The sequence below is a fragment of the Bubalus bubalis genome, chromosome 7 (assembly GCF_019923935.1).
Source record: "Bubalus bubalis isolate 160015118507 breed Murrah chromosome 7, NDDB_SH_1, whole genome shotgun sequence".
Taxonomy (NCBI): domain Eukaryota; kingdom Metazoa; phylum Chordata; class Mammalia; order Artiodactyla; family Bovidae; genus Bubalus; species Bubalus bubalis.
Genome location: NC_059163.1, coordinates 6,656,761 through 6,670,549, shown reverse-complemented (window position 1 = coordinate 6,670,549; position 13,789 = coordinate 6,656,761). Strand labels below are relative to the sequence as shown.

Below are 13,789 nucleotides of genomic sequence, written 5' to 3'. Positions count from 1 at the left end.
TGGTGGCTTCTCCCTAGGGATGAGGAGTCTGGCTCCCTCTGCTCAAGAAGTGGACAGTTCAGTTCAGTCGTGTCCGATTCTTTGAGACCTCATGGACTGCAACAGCCACGCTTCCCTGTCCATCACCAGCTCCCAGAGCTTACTCAAACTCATGTCCACTGAGACAGTGATGCCATTCAACCATCTCATCATCTGTCATCCCCTTCTGCTGCCTTCAATCTTTCCCAGCATCAGGGTCTTTTCAAATGAGTCAGTTCTTTACATCAAGTGGCCAAAGTATTGGCCATTCATTCCTTCCAATGAATATTTAGCACCACAGTTCAAAAGCATCAATTCTTCTGCGCTCAGCTTCCTTTACAGTTCAACTCTCACATCCATACATGACCACTGGAAAAACCATAGCCTTGACTAGACGGACCTTTGTTGGCAAAGTAATGTCTCTGTTTTTTAATATGCTGTCTAGGTTGGTCATGGAGAAGGCGATGGCACCCCCACCATCACCACCATTTCCATTTTGCCTGGAAAATCCCATGGATGGAGGAGCCTGGTAGGCTGCAGTCCATGGGGTCACAAAGAGTCGGACACGACTGAGCGACTTCACTTTCACTTTTCATTTTCATGCATTGGAGAAGGAAATGGCAACCCATTCCAGTGTTCTTGCCTGGAGAATCCCAGGGATGGGGGAGCCGGGTGAGCTGCCATCTATGGGGTCACACAGAGTCGGACACGACTGAAGTGACTTAGTAGCAGCAGCAGCAGCAGCAGGTTGGTCATAACTTTTTTTTTCCAAAAGAGCAAGCATCTTGTAATTTCATGGCTGCAATCACCATCTGGATTTTGGAACCCCTCAGAATAAAATCTGTCACTGTTTCCGCTGTTTCCCCATCTATCTGCCACGAAGTGATGGGACCAGATGCCATGATCTTAGTTTTCTGAATGTTGAGCTTTAGGCCAACTTTTTAACTCTCCTCTTTCACTTTCATCAAGAGGCTCTTTAGTTCTTCTTCACTTTCTGCCATAGAGTGGTGTCATCTGCATATCTGAGGTTATTGGTATTTCTCCTGGCAATCTTGATTCCAGCTTGTGCTTCTTCCAGCCCAGCATTTCTCATGATATACTCTGCATATAAGCTAAATAAGCAGGGTGACAATATACAGCCTTGACACACTCCTCCCGATTTGGAACCTATCTGTTGCACCACGTCCAGTTCTGACTGTTGCTTCTTGACCTGCGTACAGAATTCTCAGGAGTCAGGTCAGGTGGTCTGGTGTTCCCATCTTTCAGAATTTTCCACAGTTTATTGTGATCCACACAGTCAAAGGCTTTGGCATAGTCAATAAAGCAGAAATAGATGTTTTTCTGGAACTCTCTTGTTTTTTCCATGGCCCAGCACATGTTGGCAGTTTGGTCTCTGGTTCCTCTGCCTTTTCTAAATCCAGCTTGAACATCTGGAAGTTCACAGTTCAGGTACTTTTGAAGCCTGGCTTGGAGAATTTTGAGTATTACTTTGCAACTGTGTGGCATGAGTGTAATTGCACAGCAGTTTGAACATTCTTTGGCATTGCCTTTCTTTGGGATTGGAATGAAAACTGACCTTTTCCAGTCCTGTGGCCACTGCTGAGTTTTCCAAATTTGCTGGCATATTGAGTGCAGCACTTTTACAGCATCATCTTTCAGGATTTGAAATAGCTCAGCTGGAATTCCATCACCTCCACTAGCTTTGTTCATACTGATGCTTCCTTAGGCCCACTTGAATTCACATTCCAGGATGTCTGGCTCTAGGTCAGTGACCACACCATCATGGTTATCTGGGTCATGAAGATCTTTTTTGCATAGTTCTTCTGTGTATTCTTGCCACCTCGTCTTAATATCTTCCGCTTCTGTTAGATCCATACCATTTCTGTCCTTTATTGAGCCCATCTTTGCATGAAATGTTCCCTTGCGATCTCAAATTTTCTTGAAGAGATCTCTAGTCTTTCCCATTCTATTGTTTTCCTCTATTTCTTTGCATTGATCACCGAGGAAGGCTTTCTTATCTCTCCTTGCTATTGTTTGGAACTCTGCATTCCAATGGGTATATCTTTCCTTTTCTCCTTTGCCTTTTACTTCTTTTCACAGGTATGTGTAAGGCCTCCTCAGATAACCATTTTGCCTTTTTACATTTCTTTTTCTTGGGGATGGTCTTGATCACTGCCTCCTGTACAATGTCATGAACCTCAGTTCATAGTTCTTCAGGCACTCTGCCTATCAGATCTCATCCTTGAATCTATTTGTCACTTTCACTGTATAATTGTAGGGGTCTTGATTTAGGTCATACCTGAATGGTCTAGTGGTTTTCCCTACTTTTTTCAAGTTAAGTCTGAATTTTGAAATAAGGAGTTCATTATATGAGCCACAGTCAGCTCCAGGTCTTGTTTTTGCTGACTGTATAGAGCTTCTCCAGCTTTGGCTGCAAAGAATATAATCCATCAGATCCAGTCCATTTTAGTTCGTTGATTCCTAAAATGTCAATATTCACTCTTGTCATCTAGGAAGTGAACTGCTCTAGGCTTTTTAAGACCTTGAGATCCTTACTGGTCTAGCGATCGCCACTGAGGGACTTCGAAGGAGGGGGGAGGAGTAGGAAAGGAAGCGAGAGAAAAGGCGAGCGAGCGCTAAAGGGGAAGTGCAGTTTGAGAAACCGGCTAGCGCTCTCCTCCCCGGCGCTCAGACTCCAGCGGCCGCTTCTACAAATTGGTCCGGGAGACCCTCATCGGGCCCCATGGCCGACTGCTGCACCCCGAGAAAGAAGCTTTGCTGCTGCGTTCTTCTGTTCTTCCTGGTGGCGGGGATCACCGGGGGGGCGATCGGAATCTACAAGTGGCACTACTCCGGGCTCAACAGGTGGCACGGGACAGGCAGCACCGCCAATTTTCAGAAACTCATCCAGGAGCGATGCGACACCTACACCCAGCCGATCTGGCAGGGTTCCAGGTGAGTGGGAGTCTTAGGCGCCCTACGGGGCCCCACGCGCGGTGGGGACGGCACTCGGCGGGGCGCGCTGGGCACAGCTGGGCATAGCTGGACGCCGCGCGCCGCACAGCAGCCGTCTGGATTTGCTGGCAACAGGGCACCTACTGTCCTGAGTCAGCTGAGAGCCCGCCGGGCGGTGCCGAGTAAGCAGTGCAGGCGCGCGTTTGCGCGCGCCACTCGCAAGAGGTGCGGGCGGCGAGTGGTTTCAGGGAGCCCGCCGAGACCGCGCGGCTACTGGAGCGTCCGCTCGGCGGGTGGAAGTTGTCCGAGACGCCCTGGGCTTCCATTTGGGGCCGCAGCTCCCCTGGGCACCCACCGCCCGGCGACTGGTTCGGAAAGTCAACGGGAGGCCGGTGAGTTGCGCGGGGTTTCTGTTCGCCATCTCTTGCCTCCTAAATCCCCGGAATGTTGCAGATGACACTGGATTAAATGGTTTGCGGAGCCTGGGGTCGGGGGAGGACAGTGTCTGGGGGGCCGGATCACCGACATTCATTTCATTCATTAATATACCAGCCTCGAGATTGTTGTGCGCCCTGAAATAAATGTGACCAGAGCTCCCAGTAACGACAGAAAACAAAGTAACAGCAAGGTTAAAAATTAAGATTCTAACAGCCGCAAAAGTGCATCTGCTTTATGAATCTGTAGGGACCCTGGCAACACCCAGTCTATGGAAAATTTTGTGAAGGTTTCTCCGTCCCTATCCCAGCTAGCCACTAATCTCTCCCCAAAGTGAACACATTTCCTGACTTCCATTACCAGGGCTTAGTTTCACCCGGAAAACTCAGTTTTGAAATTGTACATGAAGTAGAACAAGATGGGAAGTAAAAAGGTGCTGGCTGGCTGGCTGCCTTTTCCAGGCTGCCAAAGGCGGGCAGGCTAGCCGCGATGTCCACCTGTGTGATTCAGATCAGTTCTGCCTCCAAACACACTTGACCCCAGGCTGGGGAGAGAGGAAGTGGGCAGAGAGACCCCCCCTCTTCCTGCCCCCCAGCCTCCCTGCGGGTGCCCAAAAGTTCAGGTTCTAGCGCAGCAACTGAAGTTTCTTACTTGCAAATTGTTCTAGTCCAAAGATTGCCATGGTCTCAAATGTTTTGCTTACAATTAATTGAGAGAAAATGTAGAAGTTGAGCCATTCCTTTAGATTTCAATTAATGTATCAATTAAATCAAGTGATGTGCTGTGCTTAGTCGCTCATTCATGTCCGACCTTTTGCAACCCCATGGACTGTAGCCCACCAGGCTGCCCTGTCCATGGGGATTCTCCAAATAAGAATACTGGAGTGGGTTGCCATGCCCTCCTTCAGAGGATCTTCCCAACCCAGGGATTGAACCCAGGTCTCCCACGTTGCAGGCAGATTCTTTACCATCTGAGCCATCAGGAAAGCCCATGAATACAGGAGTGGGTAGCCTATCCCTTCTCCAGGGGATCTTTCCCACCCAAGAATCAAACCAGGGTCTCCTGCATTGCAGGCAGATTCTTTACCAGCTAAGCTACTGTGGAAGCTCAAATCAAGTGATATGCAATCTGAAATGGTAATGATAAAAGCGATCATTTTATTTTCACTTAATTTAATAGTCTTTAAATTGCTGTTGTTTGATCATCTTTGGAGCGTTCATATCCATATAGCAAGCAAGATGCCATAGAGACCAGGTGGCTTTTTAGTGCTTGTCAGGATGCCTACTCAATGTTAAATACACATTCAGTATTCAAAACACACAATATCAAAAAGATACATCCATTGGCGAATGTATATGTGTGTGTGTATATATATATATTTAAAATATTAATGGGGATATCTCCTGTTACTATTTTTTGAACATCTTTGGAGATATCTCACAATACGCATACACACACACTTTGTATAAACAGGTAATAATTAATCTGGTACTTCCTGTGTGCCAGGCACTTAAAAAATGGCAAACCATTTAGCCCTTTCACAGCAATCTGAGGCATTACTAGTGCTATCTCCATGTTACATATAAGCAAACTGAACGGGAGAGTTTGAGCAAACTGCCCCAAATTTGGCTCCAGAAACTGAACTCTTAACACTCTGCTACCTATGTAGGTTCTGTAGGTAGAGGGACCATAATGCACTGACTGTGTCTGGAACTTTTTGGAAAGAAAGGGGATACTATTAATAATTATGCTGGGCTTAAACAGAACATACGGTCACTTTATCCTTGGGTAGTTTAAGAGCAGGAACTCTGCACACTGGGTTCAAATCCCAGCTCTGTCACAGCGTAACTCTGGGCAGATTACTTTCTTTGAGCTTCAATGTTCTCAGCTGTGAAATGGAATGCCAGTACTTACCACATGGGGGGAATGATGAGAATAAGGAGGAAAGATCCTGATGTATTCTAAACATTCAACATGCTATTTTTGAAGGAAGTGCAACATTACAGACATCTTTCAGTGATAATAAACATGGACCAACGCCAACATCAAAACAGGTGTTCCTTTGCCGTAATCAGCCTAATGCTATACTATGCTAAGTCATAAAGGTGACCTCTAAAAACCATTTGCTGTTGGTGCAGGACTTGCAGAGCTCATGGTCAGATCAACCCATACATGAGTTCTCCTGGCCACACTGAGATGATCTTCACTGAAAAAGAACAGATTATTCCTAAATCAGAAGAGGAGGTTGCACAAAAGAAAAAGATATCCCAGAAGAAACTGAAGAAACAAAAACTTATGGCCTGGGAATAAATGCCGCAAAAAAAAAAAAAAAAAAAAAAAAAAAAATCCAAATAAAAGTAAAAGCAAAAAACAAAAAAAGCAGGTGCCTAAGATTAGATTTATTTAAATCACAATCCACTAAATCAATCCTCCAATGATGAAAAAACTTTTCTACTGTAATTATCATTATTATTATTTTTTAATTTATAATTGGTCCTGGAGATCTTTCAGTGTCATTCACTACACATAGGTTGTGCAGGTTAAGTTGCTTCAATCATATCTGACTCTTTTGAGACCCCGTGGACTGTAGCCTGCCTGGCTCCTTCATCCATGGGATTCTTCAGGCAAGAATACTGGAGTGGATTGCCATGCCCTCCTCTAGGGGCTCTTAAGGACACAGGGATCAAACCCCCATCTCTTATGTCTCCTGCATTGGAAGGCAGGTTCTTTACTACTAGCACCATCTAACAGCTAACAGTATTCTGTAGGGTGGATGTAAATATTTCCTGTGTGTGTGTGTGCGTGTGTGTGTGTGTTAGTCACTCAGTTGTGTCTGATTTTGTGACCCCATGGACTATAGCCTGCCGGCTCCACTGTCCATGGGATTTTTCAGGGAAGAATACTGGAGTGGGTTGCCATTTCCTTCTCCAGGGGATCTTCCCAATCAAGGAATCAAACCTAGGTCTCATGCATTGCAGGCAGATTCTTTACTCTCTGAGCCACTGGGGAAACCACCATTCTGTAGGATGGATGTGGATATTTCCTACTGATAGAAAATTAGTTTCCAGTGTTCAGTCCCATTCACTCATTCAATAAATATTTGTTGAGCATCTTCTATGTTTCAGAAAGTGATCTAGTTCTGACAATACAGGATTGAAGGATAAAGTGCCCACTTTCATGAAGCTACCATGCTGGTTGGGCAGAAACATGCTGCAATGAATATTTTTGTCAAATACATAATTTTTGTTATATATATAGTTGTTATATGTATATGTAGCTACCCAGGTGTCTCAGTGGTAAAGAATCTATCTGCAATGCAGGAGACACAGGAGACAAAGTTTCGATCCCTGGGTCAGAAAGATCTCTGCGAGGAGAAAATGGCAACCCAATATCTACCTGGAGCATCCCAAGAACAGAGGAGCCTGGGACCCTACAGTCCATAGGGTTGTAAAGAGTTGGACACAACTTAGAGACTAAACAACAACATATATTTGTGTACGTATGGGAGTGTTTCTATAGGATAGATTTCTACTGGGCCAAAGGGAGAATTAGGCATATTTTAAAATTTGATAAATATTTCTGAATTCTCTCCAAAGTAACTGTATACCCCCATCACCATCCATCAGAGGTCATACTTCCCCACAATCTTGTCATTGCTAACTAGAACAACAATAGCAACTAGAAAAACAATGGCAACTAATTGTTCCCTGACTGTTGATGATTCTCAGTATATTGTGTATGGTTATTGGTCGTTTATATTTTCTCCTGTGAGTTTCCTATTCAGATCCTTGTTAATTTCTACTGAGTTGCTTGTTTCTTTCTTTCTATGAGAATTCTTCATATATTGTAGATTATATATGTGATGTTTTCTTTCTCTCTTCCTGTTGTTCTTATAGCTCTTCTACTTTCTGTTCCCCCAGAGACTTTAACTTCAAGGTCATGGTTCTTTGATTAATAACTTCCTCCTTCTATGTTGTCGAAAGTCTAGCAGGCTATTTCCCTTGTAGTCATACCCTTTTTTCCCTGATGAAAGCTGAGACCATTTCTGCGATCCTCCTTTGCATCCATCTCTTGCCTAGACTACTCTCTCCTGCCTTGGTCATTTATAGTGGGCCAAAGCAGCGATTTATGCCAACTGTTCACCTTGGGATTTCTACTCTGATCTAGCTCTTCTTACCCCTGCAGTACTTTATTCAAACTATGTCTAACATACAAAAATGTGATAAGTAATATCACGCAAAACAAAACCATGATAAAAATTATGAGTATAATAATTGCAGCTATGTAAAATTGAGTGTCCAGGAAGAAAGAATGTGGCAGTGCTAGGTAAAGGGACTTGTTAGCCACTGGTAATTATTACTCCACCACCATCAGTAGGTTTATGGTAGGTCTCTTCACTTACTACTCTTCAGTTTCAAATGATCTGTAATTGGTATCTTGCTTATCTATTACCATGTAACAAACCACCCCCAAACTTCGTGTCTTAAAACATAAGCCATTTTACTATTTTGCATGACTCTGAGGATTGATGGGGCTTAGCTAGGTGGTTCTTCTGTTCCTTGTGATGTCGGCTAGAGCTGAAGTCACTGGGGGGCTTAGCTAAGCTGGAGCACCCCAAACAGCTCAGACATCACTTCCATAAATGGCACAGCGGTGGGGTCAGCTGAAAGGCTGGTGTCTCCTGGGATGCTGGAAATGCTGAGTTTCTTCTTCTCCATGATGTCTCAGAGCCTTCCAGTCACACCTCTGACGTCTTGACCCCGTGAAGGTGTTTTATTGGCAGCACCCTGCGTGTGATCATTGCCTTGAGGCCATTTCTTGCTTTGAAATTCTTTTACTAGGAAAAACTGGGAATGAAAAGCAGTTTTATTTCAAACCTAACAAATCTTGACTTGGAAATGCTTGCTCTTGTATCTGCTTAGAAATGAACAGTTCTCTTTTGGTTTATTTCTCTCTTTCTCCCTGAATCTTTCTCACAGACAGCTAGAAGAAATGAGTTGGAACTTCCAACATTCTGCCTGGAAATCTCCTTAGCCAAAACCCGAAGTTCACTAGGTCTGTTTCTATTAGCTCCATTATGGCAGGTGACAGGTCTTCAGAGCACAGATTTCATTTCCCCAGCCTCCAATAACAATTTCTGTCCTGTCTGTTCAGCCTTCACAAATAGTCTTCTTGAGGCCTTTCTATTAATAACTGTAGCTTGTCACCCAGAGCTAAATGCTAAAGCTATGTTGTAATCAGGAAGAGAGAGAGACAGAGATAGAGAGATAGCGACAGAGGGAGAGAAAGAGAGAGAAAGTGCTCATTTAACCTATTATTGACTGGAGACGTGGCAATGTGCTTTTAAGAGTGATACAATTTACATCACTGTGCAAAGTTGTTAGAGCTAAAAATTGACCCAGGGTTCATCATACACCCTGTGGTTGTTATCATTCACATTTTGCTCCATTAGGCCTTTGTTCCAACCTTATGTATATCATAAGCAAATGTATTACCATAAAATTTTTAAAAAAGACACATCATGAAATTTTAAGTGAAGAGGCATTTTTTGGTGAATTTTATGCAGATACTTTCTCTGACTGTCCAAGCAACATAAATACTAGGATCTCAGAAGATGATAGTTCTTCAGAATATACTTCTGATTCAGACAATGTGACAATTAGGCCAACAAAAAGAATAAAATCCCTCGTGATTCAGTATTCACTTATATAACAAATTGCTGGCCATAGGCATTAGTTTCTGCAAAAATCCTCCAGTCAATAATGTTTGAGGAATTGGCTCAAGTGATTTGGTGTCTGACAAGGCAAAATCTTCAGGGTGGGCAGGCAGGCTAGAGATCCAGGGAAGAGGTGATGCTGCAGCTCTAATCTGAAGGCCTCTGCTGGCAGAATTCCCTTTTCCCTGGGGGAAGTCAGTCTTTTTCTTAAGGCTTTCAGCTCACTGAATGAGGCCCACCTAGACTGTGGATGGTCACCTGCTTTACTCAGAGTGCATCCATTTAAATGCAACATGCATCCAGATGCATCTGACTCAATCTCTGGGTACCATGCGCTAGCCAAGCTGACACAGAACAGGAACCATCGTACACATGTTGGACTACAAGGAGGTCCAACCAGTCCGTCCTAAGGGAAATCAGTCCCGAATATTCATTGGAAGGACTGATGTTGAAGCTGAAACTCCAATACTTTGGCCACCTCATGCGAAGAGCTGACTCATTTGAAAAGATCCTGATGTTGGGAAAGATTGAAGGTTGAAGGGGATGACAGAGGGTGAGGTGGTTAGATGGCATTACTGACTCAATGGACATGGGTTTGGGTGGACTCTGGGAGTTGGTGATGGACAGGGAGGCCTGTCGTGCTGCAGTTCATGGGGTCACAAAGAGTCGGACACGAGTGAGCGACTGAACTGAACTGAACTGAACTGAACGTGTGTTCTAGGTTTCCGTTAGGCCATACCTTGCTTCCAGGTGTGCTTTCTGTTTTGGTTATCTTTTGCTGCATCAAAAATTACTCTAACACATACGGGCTTAAAGCCTCAGCCATTTGTTATCTTTCCCAATTGAGTGGCTTGTCTGGGATCAGCTGGATGGCCTGCTTCACACGGTGCCAGCTAGGGCTGTAGTCATGAGCGACTGACTTGGCCAGAACGTCCAAAACGTGGCGCTTACAAGATGACGCCATGGCACATGGTGTCAGCTGGGGTGGTGGCCTCGCTTTCTCTCTCTATTCTTCTCAGGGCCCCTCTTCACCTCGTGGTGTTACCATACGATCTTTATGTGGTGTGGCTGGAGTTCTTCCAAGTTCCCAAACTTTCAGAAGAGCCCTTCCTAAAGCTTTAGACCTGTAACCAGCACAGCATCACTTCTACATTGGTTAAGTCGCCCCTTCAACCCAGATTCGGGAGGCAGAGAAACAATACTGCCCACTCCATGCAAGGAATGACAGAGATATTGTGGGCAGCTTCACCCTTTGTGTATCTTTATGTTAGCTTTTAAATGTTCTTTATCATCTTTTTTGTTCTTCTGTTACATCTCTTTCTACTTGCTTTTTTAAAAAAAAAACTAGATTTTAAAATGTTAAAAGTCTAGCAGATGCTTCATGAAATATACGGTCATTTAGTCTAGAGACGTTCTGTTGAGGGATATATCTCGAGGATCTAAAAGAGTGCCTGGGATATAATAAGCAAAAATATTTAGCTGGATTAAATGAGTGATGTACAAGATATCAGGGGCTACTCAGGTGGCTCAGTGGCGAAAAATCCACCTGGAATGCAGAAGACGAGGGTTGGGTCCTGGTCCGGGAGGATTCCCCTGGGGAAGAAAATAGCAACACTTTCCAGTATTCCGGCCTGGGAAATCCCATGGACAGAGGAGCCTGGTGGGCTACAGTCCATGGGGTTGCAAAAGAGTCAGACATGACTTAGTGACTAAATAACAACAATATACAAGCCAGTATATTACAAATAATAGAAATGAACAAAATCGTAATAAATGACTTTTTTTGTCCCTGTCCCGAGACAAGTTAGGGTCCTGGCTGGAGGCGTGTCCAACTTTTTGCAACCCTGTGGACTGTAGCCCACCAGGCTTCTCTGTCCATGGGATTTTTCAGGCAAGAATACTGGAGTGGGTTGCCATTCCCCTTTGATGGAGCTGTTACTGTTATGTCGTTTCAGTCGTGTCCGACTCTGTGCGACCCCATAGATGGCAGCCCACAGGGCTCCCCCGTTCCTGGGATTCTCCAGGCAAGAACACTGGAGTGGGTTGCCATTTCCTTCTCCAATGCATGAAAGTGAAAAGTGAAAGTGAAGTCGCTCAGTCGTGTCCGACTCTTAGCGACCCCATGGACTGCAGCCCACCAGGCTCCTCTGCCCATGGGATTTTCCAGGCAAGGGTACTGGAGTGGGGTGCCATTCCCCTTGGATGGAGAGGGGCTGTTTAATTCATTGCTGCATTCCCTGTGGTCCAGCACCTTTCATCACTTTGTAGAGTCTTAATCCGTGCTTGCTGAATTGAACCTGCTTAAGTCCACAACGTGCTTGTCGATACATAAGCAATGAGAGCCTTAATCAGAGAAGATTCTTCTTTGATCTTTTCCCAACTGCTAATGATCCCTTCTGTGACCACACCCACTTTCTTTTCTGATGCCTTTATCTCTAGTTCATCATTTGTTTTGGCTTCTCTTTCCTTTTCAAAATTTCCAAAAAGATTTCTCAGGGCCAGCACTTCATTTTTACTTCCCCATGCCTCCCATTTTAATGACTTTAGCATTTCTTTAACTTCCACTTCCCATAAAATGTATGAGCAAAAAATTGTACCCAATAGCAGATTCATACAAACTCTTAGTCAAGGCTTTCGTGTATGTGTGTGTGTAGCTGGGGCGAGACGTGGAGGATTCAAGGAGGAAGAAAACATGGGTCCTGCTCTCTGTATCCTACGAGGCAGGTTTAGGACGACTGGCCTGGAAACAGTAACGCGGGACAGTGCGATGTACAGCAGCTAAGAGGATTGTACCCAGACGAGAGGGACCCTGAGCAGGGAGGGGCCGCTTCTCTGCTATTAGCCATTTGCTGGATTCTCCAGGGCCATGTGGGATGTACTCAGGTACCCATCAAATGAGAAAATATCAGTACATGAATTGCCATGTACCAAGGGTCACAGCAGCACCCCGACATTCAGCAAACTGAACCCACCTGGAGCGGCTGAATCGGGAAGGGCTTGATGAAAGAGGTCATGCATGAAGTCTTCCTTTAGTGGTAGGGTTTCCACAAAAGGCTGTTCCCAAGAGTGTGTATCAACCCTGTTGAACAAAGTCTGGGAGAAAGATAAGATGCTACTGTTGTGGCAGATTGGCCAATCCGTGGACCAAAACTCTTTGACGGCTGTGGGCTCTCGGGAGGATCTTGCTGGTTAGAGGGTCATGTTGGCCCGTGTACAACCTGAACTTTCTCAGCACACGAGACAGTGAGAGGGTGACCGTCCTTGCACGGGCCAGAATGGCAATGTGGTTTCCCTTTGCGGTGATGGAATGGCCACCTGCTCATCGTCCCTCTTCCCTCTTCAGGTCCAGGTGGACCCTGAACTTCATCAGTGCACCCCAGGGCCTTGGGTTCACCCATGTGCTCTCTGTGATTATCAGGTTTCCTTCAAGCCTGTCTTTCCTTCTGGGCTTCTGAGGCCGGGACCAGTGGCCAGAAAGTCTCAGGTGAACCCTACTGAACGTGGAAAGTGAAACAAGAATCCGAGCTGCTATTATGGTTACGAGGAGGGAAGTCAGACCCTGCAGCGGAGTTCTCTGTGGAAGGAAGGGTGGAGTGGGGTACATATGCAAATAAGCTGAGTGTGGGGCCTGTGGGGCTTGGGGTGCTCCCAGGATATCTGGGGAAAGGTAGCTGGGGGTGGGTAGAATCTTCTAGAAGGAGGGGTTAATTGGATGCTCTGGGAGCCCATTAGACGGCTGAGTGAGAGAGGACAGAAACAGAGGAGAGAGAGGAGAGAGGTCACTTCCAGGCTCTTTGGCCTCAGGCTTTGCTTCTGTTGTTCTTAGAAAGGTTGGTGCTGTTTGCAGCTGCCTGCCGCCCAAGATCCCGCCCTGGTATTGTTATTAATAACCCAAGGAAGTGGCCTTGAAAAAGGAAACCTTTATAAAATACCACAGTGAGCACTCACAGCCTCTCTGCTTCCTCCTTTCCTCTTTGGAGGGAAAAACCCTTGGAAAACAGCTGCCAAAAGCCTGTTTAGAAATTTAGAGGGGATAAAAGTTGGGAATCCATGTGTGTGGGTTGTCTGCAGTGCACTAGGGGCTTTATCTCGGGGTTTCTTTCTCAACTTATCAGCATCCTGTCGGGGAAGTCTCAGGACACATGTTGTAGGGATGGAGCCGAGACAGTTATTATAAACGATCAAGTGATTTCCGACAGTTAGAGCTTGCAAGGTAACTTGTGGGGTCCTCGTACAAATAAAGATGACTTGCTCGTTGTTCGAAAAGCAGGAGGAAGATTTCCTTTTATTCTGTGGTCTTGAGCTTCCTAGGTGGCACTAGTGGTAAGAACTTCCCGTCGATGCAGGAGACATAAGAGACCTGGATTCCATCCTGGGTGGGGAAGATCCCCTGGAGGAGGGCACGGCGACCCACTCCAGTATTCTTGCCTGGAGAATTCCATGGACAGAGGAGCCTGGCAGGATGCGGTCCATGGAGTCGCACAGAGTCAGACATGGTGGTTTATCATTATTATTTTATGTGATTTTTCTGGCTGCGCTGGAAAGTGTAGCTTGGTTGCTACACTTGGGCTTTCTCTAGCTGCGGCCAGAGGAGGCTCCTCTCTAGTTGTGGTGCCAGGGCTTCTCGCAGTGGCTTCTCCTGTCAGGGACCGTGAGCTCCAGAGT

General features: G+C 45.5%; 1 protein-coding gene across 7 annotated transcripts in view; it reads left to right on the top strand.

The window, feature by feature from the left end:
* Positions 1–2,600: 2,600 nt before the first annotated feature.
* CD38 (CD38 molecule) overlaps positions 2,601–13,789 on the top strand; it is a 53,867-nt gene continuing 42,678 nt past the window's right edge. For 2 of the 7 annotated variants that reach the window (XM_006054958.4, XM_006054957.4), the window contains exon 1: positions 3,044–3,365. Coding sequence is in view for 5 of the 7 variants with exons in the window: in XM_025289671.3 (XP_025145456.2) it covers positions 2,762–2,973 (212 nt within the window). In the remaining 2 variants the exon portion in view is untranslated. Of the gene's footprint in view, positions 2,974–3,043; positions 3,366–13,789 lie in introns of those variants that run through there. The other 5 variants (XM_025289671.3, XM_006054953.4, XM_006054952.4 and 2 more) reach the window with 5 other exon arrangements.